The 27,925-nt window shown below is 40.7% G+C and overlaps 1 protein-coding gene across 1 annotated transcript; it reads right to left on the reverse strand.

The window, feature by feature from the left end:
* Positions 1-479: 479 nt before the first annotated feature.
* LOC121994607 (GDSL esterase/lipase CPRD49-like) lies at positions 480-27,925 on the reverse strand. Its single transcript, XM_042548604.1, has 6 exons — positions 27,694-27,925; positions 25,578-25,655; positions 1,368-1,508; positions 1,217-1,293; positions 966-1,118; positions 480-767 (listed from the first exon to the last, which is right to left on the reverse strand). Exons 1-6 carry the CDS (start codon positions 27,802-27,804, stop codon positions 554-556), a joined length of 774 nt encoding a protein of 257 aa, XP_042404538.1. The 5' UTR covers positions 27,805-27,925; the 3' UTR covers positions 480-553.

The raw sequence follows: 27,925 nt of genomic DNA on the forward strand, positions 1-27,925 counted from the left end.
TCTTCTGCATGTTTTGAGATTATTTAGCTTCGAGCTTCCTCAAATAGAATGTACTCTGCTTCATGCAGATAATTTGAGGAGGGTATGCTGATGTATTTACTAAGACTCTCTCACGATAGCGATATCATTTTCTAATTACCAAATTGATGTTTTATGATCATCCAACTAATTAACAAATTGATGCTTTATGATCATCCAACATTAATTTGAGGGGAGTATCAATGACAAAGATTATGACTTAGGTTTCAAGATCTAATTTACCATAATGTATATATTAACAGTATATATTCTTACCTATTAACAGTATATATTTTACCTAAAATAGATTAGTAATAATTAATATATATATTGTTATCTAAAGTAGATTAACGGTAATTAATATAATTATTGTAAATATTTTCTTACTTAAAATAGGTTATACAACCATTATTATTTAAAGAAAAGATCATAAAAAAAAAAAAAAAAAAGACATTCAACCATTTTATCAAATCTTATCCTTTCTAGCTGAGCAGTGAGTGCTAAATAGCTTAATAGATGAGTCATAGGCATTTTTTTAATCCCACTCGATTTCTCTGTGAGTAGTCAAGTTGGAAATGTTGATTGTGGACACTCCATTAGAAGCAACAAGGTCAAAAGGTGAATCCTCTGAGAACTCGGTTGGCATGGATTTCCAGTACAAGGAAGGCTTCCAATCTGCTTCTTTTAAAATCTTAATTATCTCAGCTACAAGTATCTTGCTTCCTTCAGAAGATAAGTGAATACCGTCACTGCAATAAACTCTAGTCAGTAGAACTATGAAGCAAAAGAACATTACAAGTTGACCCAATTCAAGACATAAAGAACAAGTATCCACATTAACTCAATTATGTAGGTAAGAAGATTAACTAGTATACTTTTTTTTAACCTAAATGAGCAGTCAGATCTCAAGTAATCACTGAAATAACAGCATGATGGATTAGACTTACGTAAGAAAACAAGCAGTTTGCCAGTCATCCTGCTTTTGTATTGCATTGAACATATCAACAAATTTTATGTCCATCTCCTTGCACAATTTTACACAAGCTTCAGAATATTGCCAGCACAATTCATTTGTCCGAACTATCTTACTTATGTAAGGACTGGAAATGATAATAAAATGGTCAAAGCTACATAGAGATGAACAAATAACCTAACTAGCAGATAACAAACAAATAGCTCCAAATGCCCAATCATATACCTTTGTGCACAGCGAATCATTTCCTCATTGACGGGTGGATTTGAAAGGAAGATAACGCGTGTTTTTCCAGATAAGCTCTGAAAATAAAATCAATGTGTTATGATGCAAGAACATGGTAACGAAATTCCAACTAAGCCTTGAAAACTGTCACCTTGAGATGAGTTCCTATCTTTCTCATGTTCTCAATGTATTCTGGTAGAGGCACATGAGGGCCTAGTCCAGATGAGTGAGAACCCATTGAGTCGTTGCCACCAAAATAAACTATCACTAAAGAAGGTTGCACAGCTGCGTCCTAAAATTAGCAAAAGTAACTTAGTTTGTGGTGTTGTCAAAATTGTACCAACAACAAAAATAACAGAAGAAATTTTAGCAAAATTGCAAAACAAATGAAAAAAAACAACCAATAATGGAATACAAGGGAACAGGCAACGGGAAGAAAAAAAAAAAAACGGAGTCTTAGAGCTGTATAACAATGCACATATAAAGGATCATCCAGAGCTGTTTGATGCTGACAGATAAAGAAGAGAAGTTTTTTACAGAGCCAAAGACATCACATGTTGACACGCAAGCAAGAGCAACTAAGTTGTTTGTATCATTCTTGAACTATGAAAGGTGTTGATTTTGTTTCTGAAAGGTCAAAAGTAATCAAAGTTTTGGCAAAGCCAAGGAAATTAAAATATTGTAGAGGCACTCAAATATTATTTAGCGTGATCCTGACCCTAAGAAAACATCAGAATGTTTTTAGCTTTGTGATTCTTGGCTAATCTATGAGATTGGAATTCTTCTAGCTACCAAATCTGTCAGACTGCTAACAGAACAGATTCAGATGCTAGAGATCAGTCATGGCGATCTCCCACCAAAGCCAAACAGAGCAAAAAATTGACAACCAATCGTTTGCCAAGTAGAATGAATGCGGAAGAATAATTTATCTTTGCATAATTTGAATGACAAGGAGTTTAGCTTAAAGATCTTGTTGAAGAATAAACAATATTAACTAAAAGTTGCACAAACATTCAAGGAAGGTGAATCAAATATAAAGTGCTACCATGATTCCATTAAATGATCATGGAATCCTAGGCTATATGTGGAATATTTTCATAGTAGGCCTTGAAAGTAGCAGCATTCAGTGATCCTAAATGCTGACACATACACCATGAGAGCGTTCGTTTGTTTGAACGTTAATATATCTCACCTCTTCAAATAGCATACCATGTATCCATTATATTAACACCTCCTTTCTATTAACACACTCACATCCATTTTAACATTAATATTGATTATTTTTGGTCTCACTATCTATTTATTCATCTTTATTCTTTATATCCAATTTTTTTTTTTAATTTTTTTTTATATAAACTCTACTAATGACGTTCAAAGAATTGAATGCTGTTAATATGTGGGTGTTATAGCACCCGTCCACATTGATTTGTAACACTATTTGGGTGTCATAACACCCACGTATTAACACCAATGTGATGCTTTCAGCAACTTAGATAAAATCAATCCATCAAAATAACATAATTTCCAATGGTACAACCCTTTTGTTTAAAAAATTGTTACCTTGAGAAGTGACTTCACTATATAGAATCAATTGCAGTAATCTGAATTGTGTGAAAACTGTTTTTGGTGAAATTGGAGAAGACCCAGTAACATAGGCACTTAGATGGTTTTTGAGGCAATTGCATGTTCATGTGACAACATATATGGCAGCATACAGCAAGGATAAAGCATATATGACAACATATATCAAGCCTTAATTAATAGCCATAAATATATTATAGTTGTAACTTCCTTAGTTGTAAATATATTGTAATTAATAGTTGATACAGTGATAAAGAAAGACCCACCAAAGATGGATCAAAGCAAGGAAGAACAGCTAACGTGGAGGTCAAAATCAAAACAGGCAAAGAGATATGGTCCAAAGATTAGGCGAAGTTGACCGAACGGGGCAGTAATGCTGGACGGACGACATGCCTGGTCCGAGCGGACGGGCAATGCCGAACAGACAACATGTCCAAACGACCATCCTCTGAAAACTTGCGACGGAGGTTTAGAGACAACAGTAAATCCCCAGGGTCACCGTCCCGACCGATTGGACGTCATGGCCGGTCAGATGAAAGGTAGCCCTCCGAAAATAGGACAACCGAATGAAGGAAGATAGCTCTGTTCAGTGTGACCGAGTTGGGATATCCTAGTCGTGTGGCCTCCGGACGGCCTACAATGGTAACCACTTACATATCTCGTCGTACCCTTTTGGAGGCTTGTGCCACTAACAACAGAACATATCTAGCAGGCAGATCGTACTTTAGAAGTTTTCAGTCTGTCACATCAGAGATTTGTGTGCTCGCTTAAGGAAATGTGTCAAGGATACTTTTGACTTGTCTTTTCTTAGGATGTTTTGGAAAACGTGCACACGCTTTAAGATGCGTGCACAGAACACTATAAAAGGGGGTTCCTATTCACAGGCAGAGGTATGCGTTACTTTGCTATTCAATACGCTTTGTGCTATTGTTTGCTATTATTCTCTACTGTGTCGATGACTGACTTGAGCATCAGAGGGCCAACGCCGGGAACCCCCTCCCAGCCCGACACTAACGCTCACAAGACGGACTGCATAGAGTCTTCATCTAGTCAACCGCAGAACCACATCCCCAGCCAACCATCTTCTTCGCTTTCGGACAAGATTATATTTGGTGCCATCTATGGGAAGGCTACATGTAGCCGAAACGTGAAGATGGAGGACGCTGAATGACTCACTACTGTGACGCTAACTCAAGAAGATTTGGAGATGCTGACAAGTGTCCGAGCTGCAAAGATGGTGTAGCAACAACAAGAGACGATAGCCGACTGCCGAGAGCCAAACGACCTCGCCATGTGGGTGATAGGCCAATGCACTGACTAGAGAACTCGAGCGGAAGACCTCGTCGGCCGCAAGCCGAACAACAACACGACTGGCGCCTTCTGGGAAGCACCAAACACATTGATCCCATATCATCGGGAGTTATTCTGCACGCCTTCGGAAGAGCAAGGCCGGGCGGAGAGGAGACAATGATCCTCTTCAGAGAACGCACCCATCTAGGATAGGCGGAAAGGCAAGGCACGCCGACTCGACGACTCTCTCGAGAGGATCAACAGGCAATTCTCCCAAGAAATTCTCGACGATCAGTTGCCACCTTATTACAAGCCTCTGATGATCAGAGAGTACATGGGAGCAACGACCCCGAAGACCATCTGATTAAGTTTGACAACATGGCCACACTCCACCAGTACACCGACAGAGTCAAGTGTCGGGTATTCCTCACCACGCTCTCCGGATCGACGCAGAGGTAGTTCAAACGCCTGTCGATCAGATCCATCGATAGCTTCAAAGACTTTCGAACGACTTTCCTACAGCATTTCACCAGCCGCCGCCATTACCAGAAGATAAACATGAACTTGCTCGCAATCAAACAAGGGCCCAAGGGCCTACATTAAGAGATTCAACCAAGTGGCCATGATGTCCCATCGGCCACCCCTAAAATCTTGGTAAGTTCCTTTTCCCAAGGATTTATATATGGTGACTTATTTCGCTCACTCATTCAAAAGCCTCCGAGAGACTTCGACCATCTACTCGGGCAGGCTACTAAGTACATCAACATCGAGGAGGCCCAGTTAGCTTGGAAGAATGAAGTAATTCTCAAGCCGACAACGGTCCCAGAACGGCAAACAATCCACACCCATAAACCGCCAAAAGGGCCCTGAGCAGGAGCCACTCAGCAACATCAGGAGCCCCGAGCCAACGCAATCCCGCACATGGAAGCAGAACGACTGTAGTTCACCGAGTCCCGACCATGGATCCCTCTCTTCTGCTTGTACGATCACTCGACCACTCATAATACCAGAGATTGCTACCATCTCAAACCAAAGACACGCACTTCTCTAAGATTCCACCGTCGATCCCCGTCTCCTGATCGCCACCATTACCGCCGATCGAGAGGATAGCATGAGGAGGGCAGGCCGACGACTGAACAATATTGATAGCAGCCCCAGTGAAGAGATCATGAAAGTCCTGCCCGGGTATCAGTCAAGCGGTCATGCTCGGCTCAGGAAGAGAATCGCAGCAACACCACTCGGGGTGACATCGGTATGATGGGCAGGCCGACGATGATTCCAATCGGGCTTGAAAGTCATATGCTCGGCGATTGGAAATATATGTTGTCTGATACAACAAAGAAAGAGCAAAGGGACCAGATCAGTTTTGGTCCTTAGGATTTAGAATAGAAGTCCCTCATGATAACGCCTTGATTATCAGAGCAGTAATTGCTAACTATAATATCCACCGCACTTTTGTAGATACAGTAGCTCGGTGAACATTATATTCAAGAAGACGTTTAATCAACTACAAATCGATCGGAGCGAGCTGCAACCCATGACAATGCCCTTATAGGGATTCACGAGCAATGAAGTGTCGCCAATTGACCATGCGCGGCTGGCCATATCACTCAGAGAAGAGCCGCTCAAGAGGATAAGGATGTCAAATTTCATTATGGTGGACACTCCGTCTGCTTAAAATGTCATATTGGGTCAACCGACGCTGAATGAATTCTGAGTGGTCGTCTCCACATTCTGCCAAAAGATCAAGTTTCTTGTGGATAACTTGGTCGGCGAAGTTAAGGACGACTAGCTAGCAGCTCACCGGTGTTACGTAGAAATGGTAAAAACTAAGTCGTGAGCCACTCGGAAGGCCTAATGGATGGAGGTAAATGTCATTCTAGAGGAGCCTCCATGCGGGTTTATGAAGAACAAGTAGAAGTTCAAGTGCATCCTAACCGACCGGAGCCCACTACCTTTATCGCGGCTGATCTGAGCATGGAAAAGAAGGTAGAGATGGTTGCTTGTCTAAGGAAAAAACCATGATGTGTTCGCATGGGCAACTTATGAGCTCCCAGGTATCTCACCAGCCATAGTGCAGCATGAATTGCATGTCCGACCGGACGCCAGGCCAGTGAAGCAAAAGAAAAGAGATTTCAGCTCAGAGTAAAATCGTATTATCCGAGGGGAGGTGGAGAAGCTACTGGAGGCCGAGCATATCCATGAACTACAATTCCCGAGCTGGCTCGCTAATGTGATGTTGATCTCTAGGCTGGGTAACAAATGGCGGGTCTATATCGACTTCCGAGATCTGAACCAAGCATGCACGAGGGATTACTATTCGTTGCCCCGCATAGATCAGATGGTGGACTTCACGGCAGGCTGCGAGCTGATCTGCATGTTGGATGTGTATTAGGGCTACCTTGAGGTTCCGCTCGCTAAGGAAGATCAAGAAAATGTCAGCTTCATCACGACAGACGGGACCTTCTGCTACAACATCATGCCGTTCGGGCTGAAGAACGCCGGGGTCACCTATCAAAGATTGATGAACAAGGTGTTTCGGAGGTAGATCGACAGAAATATGAAGGTATACGTGGACGACATATTGATAAAATCCCTTCGAGCTGCTGACCTTTGTGCAGATATAGAGGAGACCTGCTGGACATTAAGGAAGTACAGAGTCGAGCTCAATCCCGGCAAGTGCTTGTTTGGAGCAAAGAGCGGACGATTCCTTGGTTACATTGTAACCGAGTGGGCGATCGAAGCGAATCCGAGCAAAGTAAAGGCGCTTCAAGACATGCTCCCTCCGTGTAATTTGAAGGAAGCTCAGCGACTGACTAGACGGATTAAAGCTTTGTTAAGATTCATCTCCAAGTCGTCCGATCGGAGCCACCTATTCTTTAAAGTTCTACGCCGAGCTACTAAGTTTCAATGGGACGTGAGTGTGACAAAGCGCCGGAGGATCTAAAAAATTATTTAGCTTCTTTACCTGTACTGACAAAGCCCATCACCGCGAGCCGCTCGTCACTCTGGATGTACCTATCGTTCATAGAGCGAGCGGTCGGATCGGCGTTGTTGCGACAGAACGACACTGAACAATAGTCGGTGTACCTTTTGAGCCACTTATTGAAAGATGTCGAATGTCGTTACACCTGTCTTGAGAAGTTAGCATACGGGCTGGTCCTCATCGCTTGGAGGTTATGCCCTTATTTTCTATTACATCCCATAATTGTGTTAACTAACATCACACTAGGGAGAGTCCTCCTCAACCCAGAAGCGTCCGGGTAGCTAATCAAGTGGACTATAGAGCTAAGCGAATACGATAAACAGTACCCAACCCAACGCGACGATCAAAGTACAAGTCTTAGCCGATTTTGTGACTAAAGTACAAAACGCTGAGCCAGAGTCAAATTGGAGAATATATGTAGGTGAGTCGTCCACCTGGCAAGGCAGCGGTGTAGGAATGCTCTTAATATCACCACGAGAAGACAGAATACAGCTGTCTGTTTGGCTGGACTACCGAACTACAAATAATGAGACGAAATACGAAACTCTCATCGTCGGTCTGCAAGCAGCTTGACATGTGGGAGCCATAAGGGTTCTTATCCACTCAGATTCCTAACTGGCAGCTCAGCAGCTTTCAGGTACTTTCGAGATAAATAATGTCAAACTAAAATCATATGCTGAAGCGTTCGAAAAATTAAAGGCAGGATTCCAAGAGGTGATCGTATAAAAGATTCTCTAAGTGAACAATCAGTATGTAGATGAGCTAGCCAAGTTAGCAAGCTCTTTAAGCCATGTGGTGCTAGACAAGCCGATCAAGCAGGTGATGTTGGTAGCTTACATCAACATAACAGCTGGAATGAGAGCCTCAAGTGATTAGAGGACACCTTTAGTTGAGGTCCTCCGATCGAGTAGCGTGCTAGCCGACCGGGAGAAAGCTCAATTAATAACAAAGAGAGTCGGGCGGTTCACATTAATTGGAGATCACCTATACAAAAGAGCTTTCTCGAGGCCATTGCTCAAGTGTATCGGATCAGAAGACATTCAATACATCTTGCAAGAAGTTGACTAAGGCTCCTGTAGTAGGCTAGTCACTGGCTCGAAAAATCTTACTAGCGGGATATTTCTGGCCTACCTTGCAAGCCAAATGCTTGGATAGTAGCAACCTGCCTGTCCTATCAGAGATATCAAAACATATCGCATAGGCCTATTGAAGAGCTGAAGGCATCCACTGTTTCTTGCCTATTCGACCAATGGGGCATGGATATTGTTGGACCTTTCCCCATAGTGACCGATCAGAGGAAGTTTCTTCTTGTGGATGTAGACTACTTCTCCAAATGGATGTTGGCAGAGCCACTTGCCAAGATAACCGAGTAGATGGTTATCAAGTTCTTGTGGCAAAATATTGTGTGTCGATTCAGCATCCTTCACAAACTCTTCTCCGACAATGAAAGGTAATTTCAAGGACGGAGGCTTAGAGAGTGGTGTGCCGACTATGATACTTTGCAGGCCTTCACTTCGGTGGCCTATCCCCAGAGCAATGGCCAGGCGAAAGTCACCAATAAAGAAATCTTGAGATGAACTTCTAAGTGTACTGTGGGCGTATCGCACTACTTTTCGGAAAGCCACTGGTATAACTCCATTCCACTTGGTGTATGGAGGAGAAGCGGTGGTGTCAGCCTAGATATGCGTGGAGTCCGATCAAATACAGCTCTACAACGAAAAAAATCCCGAGCGACGTCTTATGGAATTGGATTTGATAGATGAAATCAAAGATAAAGTAGCAATTCGGCTAATGGCGTACCAGCAAAGGATGAAACAGAACTACAAATGGAGGGTGATTCCTAGATCATTCCAGGTCGGCGACTTAGCCTGGAAAAGAGTCAAGTTGGTCGGCGATGTTACTAAGCTAGAGGCCCTATAAGGTGGACCGTATAAAGTAATTTAGGAGCTCAGCTCGGGATCTTATCATTTATAAGATGAAAATGGGAGGAATTTGGAACGGCCTTGGAGCATGAACCATTTACAGTCTTATCAGGCCAGGTAATAAGTTTGTGATTGAACTAATGTAAATTGTAAAAATATTCGTTCCATGAATGTAGGAAGATTTGAATGAAAAGTTATAAAGTTTTCTAAACTCTTGAGCCGTTCGGCCAAGTTATAAACAAGCAAAACCCTCGCGTTAAGTGTCAAAGACTCTCGACCCATTCGGGCGAGTTATAAGTGAGCTAAGCTCTCACGCTTCTAGACTCACAACCGCTATCTCAAGTTATAAGCGAGCAAAGCCCTCGCGTTAAGTGTCAAACACTCTCGACCCGTTTGAGCGAGTTATAAGTGAGCAAGTCCTCACGCCTCCAGACTCCCGTTCGGCCAAGTTATAAGCGCTCTTACGCTAGGTGTCAAATACTCTCGCGTCGTTCGACCGAGTTATAAGTGAGTTAAGCTCTCACGCATACAGGCTCTTGAGTCGTTCGACCAAGTTATAAATGAGCAAAGTCCTCCCACTAAGTATCAAAGACTCTCGACCCGCTCGGGCGAGTTATAAGTGGGCCAAGCTTTTGCACCTCTGGACTCTTGAGCCGTTCGACCAAGTTATAAGCAAGCAAAGCCCTCCCGCTAAGTGTTAATGACTCTTGCGCCGTTCGACCGAGTTATAAGTGAGCTAAGCTCTCACGCCTCCAGACTGAAGTCGTTCGGCTAAGTTATAAGTGAGCAAAGCTCTCGCGCTAGGTGTCAAAGTCTCTCACGCCGTTTGGCCGAGTCATAAGTGAGCTAAGCCCTCACACCTCCAAACACTTGAGTCATTCAACCAAGTTATAAGCGAGCAAAGCGCTTGCACTTAGTGTTAAAGGCTCTTGCATCGTTCGACCGAGTTATACGCGAGCTAAGCTCTCACGCCTCCAGACTCTTGAGTCGTTCGGCCAAATTATAAGCAAGCAAAGCTCTCATGCTAAGTATCAAAGACTTTCGCGCCGTTCGATCAAGTTATAAGTGAGCTAAGTTCTCATGCAATCAGACTCTTGAGCCGTTCGGTCAAGTTATAAGTGAGCAAAGCCCTTGTGCTAAGTGTCAAAGATTCTCGCGTTATTCGATCGAGTTATAAGCAAGCTCTCACGCCTCCATACTCTTGAGTTATTCGACCAAGTTATAGGTGATCTTAGCTCTGGCGGAGTAAGCAAGCTCTCACGCCTCCCAGAATATTGAGTCGTTTGGCGGAGTTCCGGGCAAGCTTAGCTCTCGCGTTTCGTATAACGCTCACATTAGGTAAGTTCTATGGATGGAACGTAAAGGTCAAAAGGAGCGAGGACTCTTAAATGTCGAACGGATGCACATTGAATTATACTTAGAAAATTTTTACAAAAGCTACTAGGTTGCTACAAAAGGTTGTTGGTAAATAAAGCTAGGCCAGATCGGCGGTTACATCGTCTAGGAGTGAATCTACAATTTTCTCCCTTTGGATGATCTTATTCGAGACCTAAGTGGAAAGATAGCCACCCTCCTTTAGCTACTAAAGGGTCCCATCGATGCCATAGTCGACCAATCAGAAGGACCAATCGGTCAGCAGCTGATTGAAGCCCTCCGAACGGAGATACTCAACCTTGAAGGCTTCTAACCGGGCAAGCTCATCTTCTTGGAACTTGGTGAGTTAGGCCTTGGACGCCTCTAGCTTGGCTTTCAGCGATTGTAGCTCAGCGTCCTTTCCAGCAATTGTTTGTTGGTGTTCTTCAATTTGGACCTCGCCGACCATCTGTTTGACCATTTGACTAACTTGCTCCGAAGCTAAAGCTACCTCAACCTCCTCAAATTTCTTAGCCAAGACCCGGGTTTCTTTGTTCTTAATATCTAAGTCGTCGATGACCCGGAGCTTCCCGACGTTCGTAGAGTTGAGCTTGGCCTCGAAGGTATAAGCTTGCTTGGTCAACCGGTCGAGCTGGAGGGCCTGATCATGATTTTTATCCTTCTCAACCGTCAACACCCACTCAGACCCTAGCCAACTATTCAGAGGTCTTCTCCAGGTCTTCTTTTAGCTGAGTCACCTCAGCAGTGAGCCTATCAACTAGGGCCTACGAGGCGCCCGACTCCCCAGTTGAAGCTTGCAGCTGTTGTTTTCATGTTCGAAGAAGGCCAGTCTTTGACACATAGCCAAGCTTTTCACCCAAAACTGCAAGTAAAAGAAGTCAGTTATGGCCAACAGGGAAAAATGAATAAGAAATGCCAGATAAGCTTACCAAGTGGATTTCTGGCTAAAGTTGTCAATAAGCTCCCTGGGTTGAATAGTCACCGCCCGGGCCCTAGCATCTGCCCAAGTCTGGGCTAAGGGACCTTGTATCCTGATCTGATGCTCTGGAGAGCGCGGCTCGACATCGTCCGGACGACACCAACATTGGTTGGTAACTTGATGATGGTCATAATATGCCTATGGCCGCTTGGATCCAAAGGCTTCGAAGTAGCTTTTCCCTTGGGCTTAGATATAGGGGAGGAACAGATAATTGAAGTAAGCCACTAGATCGAACGACAGCAGCGGTAGGTAGGAAACTGGCTACGCTATCGTCGCCCCAGCTGGTAACTCGAACAAGGAGGGAGTCCGATCGGACAATGGAAGGGTCGGTAAGCCAGTCGTTCTCTCTGGGATGGTGGATGAAGAGCTCATCTCACTTGGATGAAGGCCTAGGAGCTGACGCAGCTGGAGAAGGTTGTGGATTAGAGGCCTCCGAACGAGAGGAAGCCTCCGATCGGAACCTCTTCCTTCATTGGGCTGAATCAGGGTCTCGCCGGAGGTAGTCGACTAAGAAGGGACTGCCACTGGGACCATGGAGGGTCAGGCAAGTGGTGTTGGTAACCCAAGGTTGTTTTGATGTGATCAAACAAGTTAGGTTAGGTCCTATTATGCTTAATCCTGTGTCTAAGTGTGCAGGAACTTAGGAGTACATGATGTCGAGCAAAAGACACAGCTAGCAAGAAGGACCGCATGGGAGAGAGCCGACGGACTCGGTGCGTCTGAGAGACGAGGTGCTGCGGAAGAGTACGTGGGTGGATGAGAAGGAGGCGCGCGGCGTTTCTGAGGGATGAGAAACCAGGAGCGGAAGCTTGCTTGAGAAGGTCGAAAGTTGGGTTCGGGTGAGCCCTATTCCGGATGGCCGAGATCACCCAAGCAAGAGGAACTGGAGCGGAAGACCCGGACCAAGGTGAGTGAAACCGGAGCGGAAGGCCCGGACTGGAAAAAGTCAACGAACTTGGTCCGGGCGCCTCGGAATAGGATTTTATCCGGATCGCGTTTGACTGCGATCCGTTGCGAAGGGGATAAAGTTTTATCCCCCTCTAGGCGCGTGGAACCCTTCCAGGTGCCCCGAACAGGGATATATAAGCAACCCTGCTCCCAAAGCTAAAAGAGAACAAGAAATTGTGAAACAACACTTGTACACATCCACAGTTCTATTTTAGCTTTCTATTTCTTTGCTTCCATTGCTGTAAAGAGACTTTTCCGCCTAAAGGAGAATTTTAGTGCACTTTAACTTCCTTGGATTAACAACCTCTCCAGTTGTAACCAAGTAAATCTGTGAGCCTTGTCTTTTTAGTTTATTTCTTATTTTATTTATGCAAGTATTTAGTTTAATTAAGTTATAAGTCCGAGAAAGGTTTGTTTTGCTTGATTTGTGCAGAGGCTATTCACCCCCTCTAGTCGGCTTTCGAGGTCCCAATAAGTGGTATCAGAGTCAGGACGCTTCAGGAGGACTAACCGTCGAACGAAGCACACGAGATGATCGGACCGAGCATCTGCCCGCCAAAGTTCGAGGGGGAGTTCGCGAGCTGGAAAAAGAAAATGGAGGTATTCTTTAAAACCGACTTTGAATTACTTTTAATAATGAAATTTAGTTTTGTAGCACTCGAAGGCAGGGAAGAATACCAGTGGACGAAGAAGGAGCAGGATGACTTCGTGGCAAATGGCAAAGCAGATTCCATCTGTTGAGCGTTCTACCGCCACAAGAAGTCAATCGAATCGGCACCTACGACTCAGCAAAGGAGCTTTGGGAGAAGTTCCTTAAGCTACACGAAGGGACATTCGAAGCTAAGCTCGCGAGACGGGATCTGCTAAGGAATCAGTTAAGCAACATAAAACTGGAAGCAAAAGAAACTGTTGCACATCTTCACTCGAGAATGAAGGAACTAATCACCGGACTCACGAATCTCTGAAAAAAGGTAAGCAACTGAGATTCGCTAAGGTACGCGTTTAATGCATTTCCTAAATCTACTGAGTGGACATTATTAGTAAATGCTTACTATATTTCTAAAGATTTAGAAGCTATCACCTTAGAAGAAATGTTTTCAACATTTGAAGTCCATGAAACGAGATGTGCAGATTCGAAGAAGAAACCAAAGCACAATACTGCCCTCAATGCTAAGATGGACGAACAAGATTCAGAATCTTCTCTAGACGACGATGAAACGACAAAGAAAGGCAATTTAAAAAATTAGTTAAATCTAGAAAAACTAATCATCTACAGGGTAGAAAGAAAAGAATAATCAAATGCTACCACTGCAATGAAGAAGGGCATGTTAAAGATAACTGTCCTAAATTGAAGAACAAGGATAAGAGTAAGAATAAAAAGCCCGTCCAAACGAATAAGCACAAAAACCTGAAGGCGACGTAAGACGAAATATCGTCCGAATCAGAGATTAAGGCTTTCTCCGGATTTGCGTTAATGGCAAGTCATTAGGGCGATGAAAACGAAGCAAACTCGTCTGAAATGAGCATCGAGAGCATCGATGAAAGGGGAGCGACATTGGAAGAAAGCAGCAGTTCAAGGGGAGCTACGGATAACGAGATCGATAAGGTAAGTCAGGTATGATCTCTTCCTACCGATAAATTATTTAAATTTGTTAAGTTATTATCTAAAGACGGTTGCAAATTAGAAAAAGAAAATAAAGAATTAAAGTTAATTCTAGCCAAATCATGCTTATTAGAAGACTTCGAAAAATTAAAATTAGAAAATGATAAATTGAAGACACAAGTAGAAAACTTGAAAAACCATACATGTTTAACTGTTCAAACTCAAAATTTTAAAAGACTAAGCTGGTATCTTAGATTTTATAGGAGTCAAATTAGAAAATTTCCCAATTTTATGTGCTCCCAAAATTTCTGATTAATCCTGTAGAAAAGAACCTATATTGGGTTCTAAAATCTTATATAAGTTAAAATCATAATTAAAAATAGCGCTTTCAACGAGAAAATTAAATGTTTGATTTCCTTAAGAGGTTTTGTTTAGAAAGTGACTGTTGACCAAGAAGGCCTAGTGTCTCGCCATAACCTGAAAGTCAATTAATGAAATAAAATGTTTAATTGACTAGCTAACAAAAGCAATGTAATTAAATAATGCTTTAAATAGTTACTCAAATATTTTTCAATGTTTTTTACTTAAATTTTTTTTGTGCAAAACTTAAAGTTTCTAAAATTATTGCAAATTTTTCTAAGTGATATCAAAATAATTTATAAAATTTTTCAAAGTTTTCAAAAACTTGATAAGTTTTTCAAAATTGTTTGAAAATCAGAGTTTTATAAAAACTAAAAACTTTTTTTTTTTAAAAATTACCCTTAGATTTTTTTTTGGTACCCCATTTTTTTGTGTGATCAAAGGGGGAGAAGGGAAGATTAAGTCTAGGGGAGGTAGTTTAAACTGTTTTAAATTTTACATTTTAAATTGCAAATTTATTTCTTTTACTTTATGTTAGTTTGCCCTAACTTAGCTTGGGTTGCTCACATCAAAAAGGAGGAGATTGTTGGTACCCCAAGGTTGTTTTGATGTAATCAAACAAGTTACGTTAGGTCCTGTTATGTTTAATCTTGTGTCTAATTATGCAGGAACTTAGGAGCACGGGATGTCGAGCAAAAGACGCAGCTAACGAGAAGGATCGCACGGGAGAAAGCCGACGGGTTCGGTGCGTCTGAGGGACGAGGTGCTGTGGAAGAGTACGTGGGCGGACGAGGAGGCGCGAGACATTTCCAAGGAACGAGAAGTCAAGAGCGGAAGCTTGCTTGAGAAGGTCGGAAGTTGGGTTTGGGTGAACCTTATTTCGGATGGCCGAGATCACCCAAGCAAGAGGAACTGGAGCGGAAGATCCACACCGAGGCGAGCGAAACCGGAGCAGAAGGCCTGGACTAGAAAAAGTCAACTTGGTTGACTTTCCGAGTCCGGGCCCCAGAATAAGATTTTATCCGGATCATGTTTGACCGCGATCCATTGCGAAGGGGATACAATTTTATCCACCTCCAGTGCCTAGAACCCTTCCAGGCGCCCCGAGCAAGGCTATATAAGCATCCCTGCTCCCAAAGTTAAAAAAGAACAAGAAATTGTGAAACAACACTTGTACACATCCACAGTTCTATTTTAGCTTTCTATTTCTTTGCTTCCATTGCTGTAAAGAGGCTTCTCCGCCTGGAGGAGAATTTTAGTATGCTTTAACTTCCTTGGATTAACAACCTCCCTAGTTGTAACCAAGTAAATCTATGAGCCTCGTCTTTTTAGTTTATCTCTTATTTTGTTTATGCAAGTGTTTAGTTTAATTAAGTTACAAGTCCGAGGAGGTTTTTTTGCTTGATTTGTGCAGGGGCTATTCACCCCCCTCTAGCCGGCCGTCGAAGGTCCCAACAAGTGGAAGCTCACTTGTGGTAGCCGCGACGTCGCTTCCCACCACTCGGCTTGCTTCTCCGGTCTGCTCCTCTGATGAGCCGATAGGCAAGGCGCCCATAACTTTCTAGCTCGGTCACCCCCTTGGCGTTGATCTCAACATTAGTGAGCTTACCACTGCCACTCATCATCGACTTAAATATGGCTTATGCTACAAAAAAGAAAATGAAATCAATTGGATTAAAAAACGATAGATAGAGATATGGCTTACCTAAGGAGCCAAGCAGCCGGGCTCGAATGAGATCCAGCCCAAACATATACAGAACGCCCTCCAGCAATAATTTATGGATGTGATATTTCTGACCGGGCAGGTGCATAGCTGCTTGAAGGTAGGATGACTCCCAACGAAATTTTCCTAGCACGGGGATTTCGGTAGCTCCATCTGCTAGTCGGTCGGGAACGCAGGCCGATCGGGAAGGCACACAAAGAAGTATTGATCCTTCCAGCCCTTATTAGAGGAGGACATCTTTTTGAATAGGACAGCGCCTACTTGGGCCTGGAAGAGGAAAGTGCTCAGCTTGGACAATTTCGGATAATAAAAATAATGAAAAATGCAGGGTAAAAGAGGAATTCCGTATAGAAAGAATAGGATAACAACCCCTCACAGTAACCTAAATAAGTTGGTTACTAACTGTTGTTGCAAGGAAATATGAAAGTATCTACAAACTTATGAGAAAAAAGGATGAACAAGGAATTGTAGGCCGGCATAGAATTGGTCTTTGAAAAAGGGAAGGAAGTTGTCGAGAGGAGTATGGGGACGAGCATAAGCAGAAGGGATGACAATTCTGTAATCATCAGGAATGTGGTAGGTCATCTTCATTTGGTCGACCTCGTCACCGTTGAAATCGGACTCGATGGAGGTATACCACGGTCCGGGGACAACCGGGGGGGGGGGAGCAGGCCATGGAACGAAAGATAGAAATCAAGGATCGAAAGGGAAGAAAGAGAAGGAGCTTACTACTAAAGAAGGATTGCCAACGACGAGCAAGGAACAGAGAGCAAGAATACAAACGAGAAGAAAGCAAAAGCAATATAGTGAGCAGAGAAAGAGACGACGGGTTTAAAAATCCTGGGAACGACTGCCTTGAGCCGTCCAATCAAGGGTTTAGGAAAACGAGGCTTAATCTTGGCCACTGAATTCGAAAAGGCAGCCATCGCATCGGATCCAAACAATCGTCTGTCACATCACATATACAGCGATAGGTAAAGGCGACAAGTGGCATTCGATTATAGGTGGCATTAATGAGGAGTGGAAGGGTATGAATAGAAGTCATGGTCGATGTGCTTCATTAATGGCCACAAATTTGAACCGTTTCCAAGACATTATGGTGACGTTAGCAGCAATTAAAAGACACTAAGTGAGGGTAGTCTCTCGAAGAAGTGATCAGAAAGAAATTAAAAAACGGCTAAGTGTTGATCGTGTTAGATCCGAGCGACATCAACCTCAGAGTATGAGAAGTCGATCGAGGAAAGTGATTGGAAAGAATCTAAAATTACAGCTAAGGGTCGTCAACGATGGATCCGAACGACATTAACCTCGAAATATATTTAACCGAGCAGCGACTCTAAATCCTAGCACGCTCGGTCGGGGAAAAGTCAGCTTCTTGACAAAAAGCAGGAACAGTGAATGTCATAGTCGAGCGACGACTTTAAACCCTGGTACGTCCGGTCGGGAAAAAGCCCGCTTCTTGAAAAGCAGAAAGGATTATGATTGTCATAGCCGAGCGGTGACTCTAAATCCTGGTACGTCTGGTCGGGAAGAAGCACACTTCTTGAAAAGCAGAAAGGATTATGATTGTCATAACTGAGCGGCGGTTCTAAACCCTAGGACACCCGATCGGGAAGAAGAGTTCCAAAACATACTGATTGTACAGTCAGTCAGACTTGCAATCATCTTCAACTAGACTTAAGGGGAAGGTTTGTGATACGGTGATGAAGAGGGGCCTATCAAAGATGGGTCAAAGTAGAGAAGAGCGGCTGACGTGGAGGTCAAAGTTAAAACAGGCAAAGAGACATGGTCCAATGATCAGGCGAAGTCGGCTGAACGGGGCAGCAATACCGGACGAACGACATATACGAGCGACCATCTTCTGAAAACCTGCGACAGAGGTTTAGAGACAACAGTAAATCCCCCAGCCCCCGTCCCGACAGACCGAACATCATGGTTGGTCAAATGAAAGGCAGTCCTCCGACAATGGGACAATCTGTTGGTCCCAGTAGTGGCCGGCTAAAGGGGGGAGAATAGCCCTACAGTTAAAAATGAACCTTCCTCGTTCTTTAGAGCGTAATTAAATCGAACACTTACATAAACAAAGTAAATAAACTAAAAGGAAGAGACACAACGAATTACTTGGTTACAACCGGGGAGATTATTAATCCAAGAAAGATAAAAGCTCAGTAAACTCTCCTTCAGGCGGAGAAGCCTCTTACAGTAGTTGACGCACTCAATTACAACTCAGAACTCAAGATGGATCAATCACAAGTGTTGTGTTATATTTTCCAGGTCCTGGGGTCATTTTATAGTCATTGAAAAATCTTATCTTGAGTTAGAAGGCACCTTCCATAGGGCTGGAAGGTACCTCCCATCGGCTCTCTCCCGTGCCGTTCTTCTCGCTAGCAATGTCTTCCGCTCGATTTCTTGTGCTCATAAGCTCTTGCACACTTAGACACGGGGTTAAACACCAACAAGACCTAACCTAACTTAGTTTATCACATCAAAACTACCACGGGGTATCAATACAATCGAGCGAAGGAAGATAGCTCTATTTAGTATAACCGAGCTGCGATATCCTGGCCGAGCGGCCTCCGGTCAACCTATATGGGACCCACCTACATATCTTGTCGTACCCTTTTGGAGGTTTCTTCCATTGACAATAGAGAATGTTCAGTAGGCAGATCATACTTTATAAGCTTCCAGCCTGTCACATCAGAGATTTGTATACTCGCTTAACGAAAGTGTCAGGTACACTATTTAACTTGTATTTTCCTAGGATGCCTAGAAAAACATGCATACGCTTTGAGATGTGTGCCCAAACACTACAGTGACACTATAAAAGGGAGTTTTCATCCCCACGGGCGGAGATATGCGTTACTTTGCTATTCAACACGCTTTGTGCTACTGTTCGCTGCTATTCTCTACTATGCCGAGGACTGACTTGAGCGTCAGAGGGCCAACGTCGGGAACCACCTCCCGACCCGGCACTAATGCTCCTTATCTTGCAGGACCACATGGAGTCTTTGTCTACTCAACTGTAAAGCCACATCCCCAGCTAACCATCTTCTCCGCTTTTGAACAGGATCAATAGTATAACTATACCTTCCTGTTTAGACATATTACAAGAAATCAAGTCTGGATTTATGGCTAAAAATCAATCACTAACATTTTCTATATAATGAGAAGAACTCTCATGGTAAGAGCATTCAATCCAATTAACATGGTATCGAGCCATAATTCGGAATTTGAGAGTGTCTTCTTAAGAAGTTTAGATCTTGGTTTTGGGAGTATTTCGAGAATTCCTAGTGGTGTTATTTCAGTTTAAGCTTTTGGACTCTTGGCCTATTGATTTTCAGCACTTCTTGTTGCATTTTGTGAGTAATGAATATTATGTTAACTACCAACTCAGATATTTTTGGTGTGTGTTACACATGTAAGAACTATTTTGGTGCGTGTTTCACATGTAAGAACTATTCTACCTGGGAATTTCTATTTTGTTTGTTTATCATGGGAAAAGAATTATGAGGTCACATTGATGGTAGTGATCTGGCACCTACTGAGCTTTCTAAATTGGCTCAGTGGGGAGTCAAGGGCGCTAGAGTCATGACATGGATTCTAGGATTAGTTGATCAACTGCTTGTTCCTAATCTAAGATCATATAAGACAACTAAAAGCATGTGGGAGTATTTAAAAAAAATTTACTATCAAGACAATACAACCAAACCTATTCAATTAGAATACGAGATTACTAGTTACTCTTAGGGTGATCTTTCCATTCAAGATTACTTTTCTGGTTTTTAGAATTTATGGGCTAAATATGTTGACATAATTTATGCGCTAACTCTTTTTCTATGGTTCAAGAGATGCATGAACAAAACAAGCAAAATCAATTTTTGATGAAATTACGTCCTGAATATAAGGCAGCCCGCTCTAATTTGATGAATTGTGCTCCTTCTCCTTCTTTGGATGTGTATTTTGGAAAGTTGCTTCGTGAAGAGTAGCGTCTTACAACACAAAAAATTTTCAACTAAAACAAAATGCATAATAATGCAATTGCTTATGCAGCTCAAGGGAAAGGCAGGGGTAAAGACATGCGATAAGTTCAATGCTATATCTATAAGGAATACAAGCATATTGTTGTTAACTGTCCAAAGAAATATTGCAATTATTGTAAGAAGTCTAGGCATATTATCAAAGAATTGTTGGTGCAATCCTCCTTAGGTCAAGGTTAATCAGGTTGACTAAGCTCGAGTTGGCTCAAGCTTGAGTTTCAATGTTTGGACAATATATGTAAATGAGAAGTCAAGTAGGTCAAGATTGACCGGAGACTTGACTGACAAAGTTCTAACTGGAAGTTATGCAAACGAGAAGTCCTAACTAGAGGTTAGGCAAATGAAAGTCCTAGTGGAACTAGGCAAACCTAGTTGGGAACTAGGTTAAGTCTAAAGTAGGTTAGCTGGGAGCTCAACACTTGGCATAAGTGAAGTCCTAGTGGGACTAGGCAAACCTAGTTGGGAACTAGGTTAAGTCTAAGGTGGATTAGTTGAGAGCTAAATACTTGGCACAAAAGAAGTCCTAGTCGGGAACTAGGCAAGAGAAAGTCCAAGTTGGTTAAGGGTTGACTCGACACTTAGTAAAAAAGTCCTGACAGGTCAATGTTGACTGTATGTTCGGCAACGGGAAGTCTAAACAAGTCATGGAAGACTTCGGGGTTAGGCAAAGGAACCTTAAAACCAAGTTTAGGGGATTAGGCATGATAATCAATTGGTCCAAAGCCAATTGATTAGGTGATCGATTGGGAGCTTTTCCTCTCAAAATAGAAAGGTTCTAGATCAATTAGATAATCGATCAAGGCCAAAGCTAATCAATCAGGTGATCGATTGGGTGTTGTTCTTCGCAAAACAGAAGGGTTCTGGGTTGATTAAGGTAATCGATCCAGCCTAAAGTCAAATGATTGGGTAATCTATTGGGAGAAGTTCGCTAAGGCTTCTGAATCAATTGAGTGATCGATTAAGAAGTTGCTCAATCAATTACGTTATGGCTTAATTGATTAGGAAAAACGAAAGAGGGTCGTTGTGATCTAATCTGACGTGACAATCGATTGGGAGTAAGGTCAATCGATTGAAAACCATAAATCAACGCAATACAAAGCATTTTGCGAAGGATTCAAATCACTTTTCTTCCCCTCCAATTTTCACCAGTTCTTGAGGTTTTGGAAGAAAAGTGTTGTTGCACTTTCCAAGCATCAAGAGGCAATCTAGAGCAACAAGAGATCAAAAGTAAGGTTTTTTATTGTTGTATTTACTTTCTTGTTCTTGTTGTATCTTTGTTGTATTCTCTTGTTGTATTTCTCATGTTGATATTGTACGAGGCTTTTTCGCCTATGGGAAGGAGGTTTTCATAATGCATCTATGAGTGAGGAGAGTAGATCATTGGATTAGTCACCTCAAGGAGGTGGAGACCAAGTAAAATCTAACCAATTAGCATTGCTTCAAGTTTCTGCTGCAACAAATTATCAATGAAGCGATTAGAGCTAATCATCCTCCTCTTTAGCTCTCTACATGTCATAATAAGAATGCCTTACTCGTTCTCAGAATCATCAAGCTAATCAGGTTATTGTTACTAATCATGCTATTGGTTCAATACTTACTCCTGGAATAGTTTTGATTACTACAACATTTTCAACCTTAGAGCATTCATATCAATTACCCTAAACTAAATTTTTACCTTAAATTTTACATTTTACATTAAAATACATCTGCATCAGCTACCCTATTCATTTCCTAAATATACATTTTATGAATAGTAGTTCTCTAAATTTAGGGAATGCATTCTATTCCCTAAACATTAAATAATATTTCTCTTTCCTCCCTTAACTAATAAAAAAAATTCTCTCCCCTCTATCTAATAATAAAAAATATGAAGGAAAGAGAAAAAATAAATATATGGTAAATTATAGGAAAGCTGATGTATTGTGTAGTGAAAGTGGATATATAAATTTAATAAAGTAGTTCTTTTACCCTAAATTTTAGATTTTGGATAAAGATTTTGATGTGGATGCGCTTAAGACTTCAAGGTAAACATACTACACCATCTTTATCTTGGCTTGTGGATTTTGGTGTATCCAATCATATGACCAGTTCTCTTGAGACTCTTAGCAATGTTAAAAAATATCATGAAAATATTCAGATTACTAATGGTAGTAAGTTACCTATTCATGATATTGGGGATATTAATTCTTCAATCAAAGATGTTTTGGTATCTCCTGAGCTTTATACTAGTCTCATTTCGGTAGGACAATTGGTTGATAATGATGTTCGATTTTCTCGTGATGGTTGTGTTGTGCAAGATCAGGTGTCGGGGAAGATACTAGCGAAGGGGCCTAAAGTTGGACGTTCGTTTCCTTTACACTTTTACATTCCTAATTTTGTTTTTTTTAGCTTGTAGTGCTATAAACCAAAAAGGTGAAATATGACACAAATGTTTAGATCATCCTAATTTTGTTGTCTTATCTCACTTATTAAATTCTGGTTTCTTGGGCGATAAGGATCATTTTTCATCTCATCTTTCCTTTGATGCTCTACATGTAAATTAGGTAAAAGTAAGTCTTTTTCTTTTCCTTCTCATGGTAGTCATGCAAAAAGCTGCCTTGATATGATTCATATTATATCTCATGCCAATTACACATACTTTGTCACATTCATTGATGATTAAAGTAAATATATTTGAATTTATTTTCTTCGTTCTAAATATGAGGTTTTAACTAGCTTTAAAACATTTGTAGCTTATATTGAGACCCATTTTTTTTAAAAAAAAATCAAGTGCTAAAGTATAATTTTGGAGGTGAATATTTGTCTCATGAATTCCATGATTTTCTCCAACAAAAGGCATTGCTTTCGAACGGTTGCCTTATATACCTCAGTAAAATGGTGTTGTTGAACGTAAGAACTGACATTTGTTAAACGTTGTTCGAACTCTACTGATTGAATCTTTTGTTCCATCTAAATTAATTAATTGCTTGCCTTCACATGTCTTGAACTTTCTTGAACTTTGAATCTCCATATTATCGTTTTTTTCATAAACATCCTAACTATCTTGACATGCATATTTTTGATTGTGTTTGCTTTATTCATTTGCCACCTCATGAACACCATAAACTTTCTACTCAATCTATTAAATGTGATTTTATGGGTTACAGTATTTCACACAAATGTTATATTTGTTATGACCCATGTTCTAACAGATTTCGTATCCCTCATCATGTTGTTTTCTTTAAAAATTAAATTTTCTTTTCTACTCATATTGAGTCTTTGCCAGAGCCACATATCCTTTATAATTTTGATGAGGTATATAATACTTTTGACCGAATCATGCCTGACGATGACAATGTCCAACTTTACAACCTTTTGAGCTTGATTCGATATCTGCGCCTGTTCAAACTGTTTCTTTCATAGACAATCAACTTTCACATACCATCCCACGACACTCTTCCAGAATTATCAGTCCATCGGATCGATACAACTTTTCTCATACATCTCTTCATACAACTTTGTCCATTGTTCCTATTTCTTTATGTGAGGCTGCTAAACATGATTGTTGGCACAAGGCCATGGAAGAAGAACTTCAAGCTCTTGTGGACAATCACACTTGGGATATTGTTGTATGCCTCCAAATGTTAAAGTCATTGGCTGTAAATGAGTCTATTTTATCAAGCTTCATTCAGATGGTACTCTAGATCGCTATAAGGCTCGATTGGTTGCCTTGGCTATCAAACAAGAGTATGACATCAATTATCACAAGACTTTTGTTTGGGTTACCAAGATGTGAATAGTTCGAATGGTAATTTCAATTGCTGCTTTACAAGGATGACCACTTCATCAGATGGATGTTAAGAATGTGTTTCTTTATGGTGATCTCAAAGAAGAGATTGACATGGTTCCATCGCGGGGTTTGTCTTCTTCCTCTTCTTCTTTGGATGTTTGTAAGTTGAAGAAATCTCTATATGGGTTAAATCAAGCACCTTGAGGCATGGTTTGATAAATTCAGATCTACTTTGCTCTAATTTTCATTCAAGCAGAGCCAATATGATTCATCTTTGTTTCTTTGCAAGACATCTACTAGTATTGTCATTCTCCTAGTTTATGTTGATGATCTTGTTATCACTGGGACTGATAATGTTTCAATTGCTCAGTTGAAACATCTTCAAGCCTCATTTCATATGAAGGATCTCAGTCCTCTTACTTATGTCTTGGGTTTAGAAGTTCATATTGATTCTTCTGGTATTTTTTTTACATCAACATAAGTTCACACAAGATTTGCTTCATTTAGCTGGTCTCCAAGATGCTTCTACTATAGCTATTTCACTTGAAGTAAACACAAAGTACTAGTGTGAGGAGTGTAATCTTCTTTTTGATCATACTATATTTTGACAATTAGTGGGCAGCTTAAACTATTTGACTATTACTCAACCGGACATTTCCTTTGTTGTTTAGCAAATTAGTCAATTTATGACAATTCTCCATCATCTGCATTTAGCTGTTGTTCATCGAATCATTAGATATCTTCATGGGACGCCTTGTTGTTGATTTTTTTTCAATTGGTTCTCCTCTTCATATGGTTGCCTATAGTGACGTTGATTGGATGGGATGTCCTGATACTCGTCGATCTATCATGAGTTGGTATATATTCCTGGGTAATTCCTTGATTTCTTGGAAGAGTAAGAAGCAAGATCGTGTTTCTAAATCTTCTATGGAGTCCGAATACCCTGCTATGTCAACTACTTGTTCTAAGATTGTTTGGCTTCGTGGTCTTCTAGCTGAGCTTAGTTTCTCTCAGTCTACTCCTACTCCGGCTCATGCTTATAACACTAGTGTCATTCAGATTGCTGCTAATCCTTTTTATCATGAGCGTACTAAACATATTGAGATGGATCGTCACTCTATTCGCGCTGCCTTTGACACTCATATTATTTCTCTTCCTCGTATTTCCACTAACCTTCATATAGCTGATATATTACTAAGGCCTTGACACGACAACGTCATCAGTTTCTAGTGGGCAAATTGATGTTTCTTGATCGACCACGTCAATTTGAGGGGGGGTGACATCATATATGACAGCTTACATCAAGGGTGAAACATATATGACAGCATATATCAAGTCTTAATTAATAACTATAAATATATTATAGTTGCAACTTCCTTAGCAGTAAATATATTGTAATTAATAGTATAACTATACTTTCCTGATTTAGATAGATCACTAGAAATGAGCTTGGATTTATGGATGAAAATCTGTCCTATAAATAACTACCATTTTCTATACAATGAGAGGAACTCTCATGGTGACAGCATTCAATTGAATTGACTTTATGCATAGGAAAAGAGTCAAAATCTTCCAATTCCACCAACATAGGAAGAACCTTATACATGAAACCCACCAACTGTACAAGTATATAATACTGAGGAAGAATATCATGGACCACATAATGTGACAGTGTTGTAGCACATTTGCATTTGGAACTCACAAACTGTACAATTGCATTTGGAACTTCGTAGACTATCATGCTTCTAGAGTCATCAAATCATGATAAATAGAAGGATAATATCTTTACCTTTGGGAAAACTTCTTCAAGCACTTGAACACCACGCCTAGAGTTCCAACCAAGATATCCACGTAGTATAATATCAGCCTGAATTGGATAAAGAAAATAAAAAATATTTGAAAGGTCAAAATACGATAACGCAGCATAAAACTAAAATAAAAATTCTGAACTGATGTGTTAAGTAAATATTCTTTTGAAAATAAGTCAAATTGATACAACGAACAAGAAAAAGACAACATCAATGAGATCAAAAGGCTAAAACTTGTTCGGTCTATCAAGTTGGCAAGTCAATCTATCCCCATAAGGTTGATTTGATTCTGCACATTGTTCTTATGTTTGTAACGTTATCTTGTTAGTAACCAACCATGATGTATAGGTTTCTACAATTCTCATCTCTAGCTTTAAAGTATGTTTTTCTCTACTCTAGTTCATTTTTACCTAGTCTCATGTTTTGCTATGGAGGCTCAGGCGCACCAAACAATGAATACAACAATATATTTAAAGACTATTTTAGCCTATGAATTTGGGCGTGTCTTCTTATAATTTTTGTTGCATGTTTTGGTTGTCTTGTTGATTATGTGGCACATAAGAGGTGAGGGAGCTGGGAAGCATTGAGAGGACTTTTTTCTCTAGTAGTTTTTTTGGCATTCAGGAGTGTGTGAAGGTTCTTGTTTTGTTTCTCAATATATTTGAAAGAAGTGTATATAAAGAGTGAGAGCTTGCAAGGCCTTGTTTGAGTGCTTTTTTGTATTGTTTACTCTCATATCATGTAGATTATTATTAAATATTTTCGACAATTAGGTGCAAGTTGAACTGAGTATTGGGTTGTAGTTTTTTTTGTGTTATGCTTGACTTGTGTTGCTAGATCAGGATTCCAAGTGTTTACTGAATTGAATTGACCATGGAGGGGAATTCCTGTCATATGCTGTTTAATGAATTGAATTAATGAGGAGAATTTCTTCCATATGGATTTAAAATGAGATTAATATAGATAAGAATGTAGTAGATGATTGAGCCCAATAATGCAGGAGGATCATTATAGGTAAAGCCGACCCTACTTAACTAGTAAGATAAAGACTAAATTATTGTTGTATGAATTTACAATGAGAAAACTAAAATAATATGAGTATTGATTTTGATATAGGGTGGTTATGATCTCATAGCAAGCAATGTCTGAGAGGCCTCAACTCCTATGTCTTTTAATTTTTTCCCTTTTGACGCAATGCCAAATTTGAACTATTGAGCCACCCAACAACTAGGAACAAAGTGGATGAAACGAAAAAAGAAATAACTTCCCACAGAAGGAAAAACTCTCACACATAAAGATGATTAAAATACATGACTGGAACTCCTTTTATAGATTAGACTCAATAGTAAATATGAAAATAAATATTTTAAATTAAAAAAATAAACTAATCTAATAGGGTTTAATATTATTCTCTATTTTATCAAAATAAAAATATTAATTGCTAAATAATAAAAAATAAAATCTCTTATTTATTATAAATGAGTCAATCTTGAATATTTGCAATTTAATTTTATTTATTGTAGATGCCTCAATCTTGAATGTTTTCTACTCTTGAAGATTTTCAATTTCTTTTCCTTTATGGCAGATATGCAAATTTTTAATATTTTCTAATTTTAAAAGCTTACAATTTCTTTCCTTTAATTACTTAATTAAAGGAAAGAAATATTAATTGTTGATTCTTTTGAACTAATCTGATCTTCAATTACTTTACTACTATATATTTGTTTCCTTGTTTGCATTACGATCCCTATAAGTAATTATCTAAAATCAATGTTTGGAGTATTTGCTAAAAGAGAATCAACAAAGTGAAAATGGGAAGAAAAAAAAAATTGAAAATCCACATTTTTGTTGCTTATTCTCATTCCATGGACCACAAGAACAAAAGACGCCGGACCCTCTATCCAGACAAATGATCGAAACTATTCACATTTTACCACTGAACCTCTGACATCAAGTTGCAAACCTTAGTCCTTTCCCACCGCATTGCACGCCAACCACAATCTACGAACGTGAACTAGAAATTCCAACTAATGTTCGCATAGGTGAAATCGTGAGATGGCATCATCATATCGACGGATAGGAGGGTAGGCCAAATACCTTGCGGGCATATACGTCGGCGAGGATGGCTCCCCATCCGCCATTGCTGAAGCTGAACTGGACGATGGAAGATCCGAAGAGCACGAAGACTGGGCGAGCCGGCCCCACCATCTCCTCGATCGGCTATCCTTCTCCTGAATGCGCGGCGGAGGAAGATTGGAAGAGAGCGAAGATCGAAGAGGAAGAGAAGCGAAGAGCGGAGCGCGAGGCAGAGGACTCGACTTCTGCTACA

Source organism: Zingiber officinale, chromosome 1B, assembly GCF_018446385.1.
Source record: "Zingiber officinale cultivar Zhangliang chromosome 1B, Zo_v1.1, whole genome shotgun sequence".
NCBI classification, from domain to species: domain Eukaryota; kingdom Viridiplantae; phylum Streptophyta; class Magnoliopsida; order Zingiberales; family Zingiberaceae; genus Zingiber; species Zingiber officinale.

Excerpts from the sequence above, each read along its gene's own strand:
- LOC121994607 (XM_042548604.1), bottom strand. The coding sequence starts at position 27,804 with ATGGTGGGGCCGGCTCGCCCAGTCTTCGTGCTCTTCGGATCTTCCATC. Across the intron at positions 25,656-27,693 it reads CCGACGTATATGCCCGCAAG|GCTGATATTATACTACGTGG; the intron begins GTATTTGGCCTA and ends TATCCAATTCAG. Across the intron at positions 768-965 it reads CAAACTGCTTGTTTTCTTAC|TGACGGTATTCACTTATCTT; the intron begins GTAAGTCTAATC and ends AGTTTATTGCAG.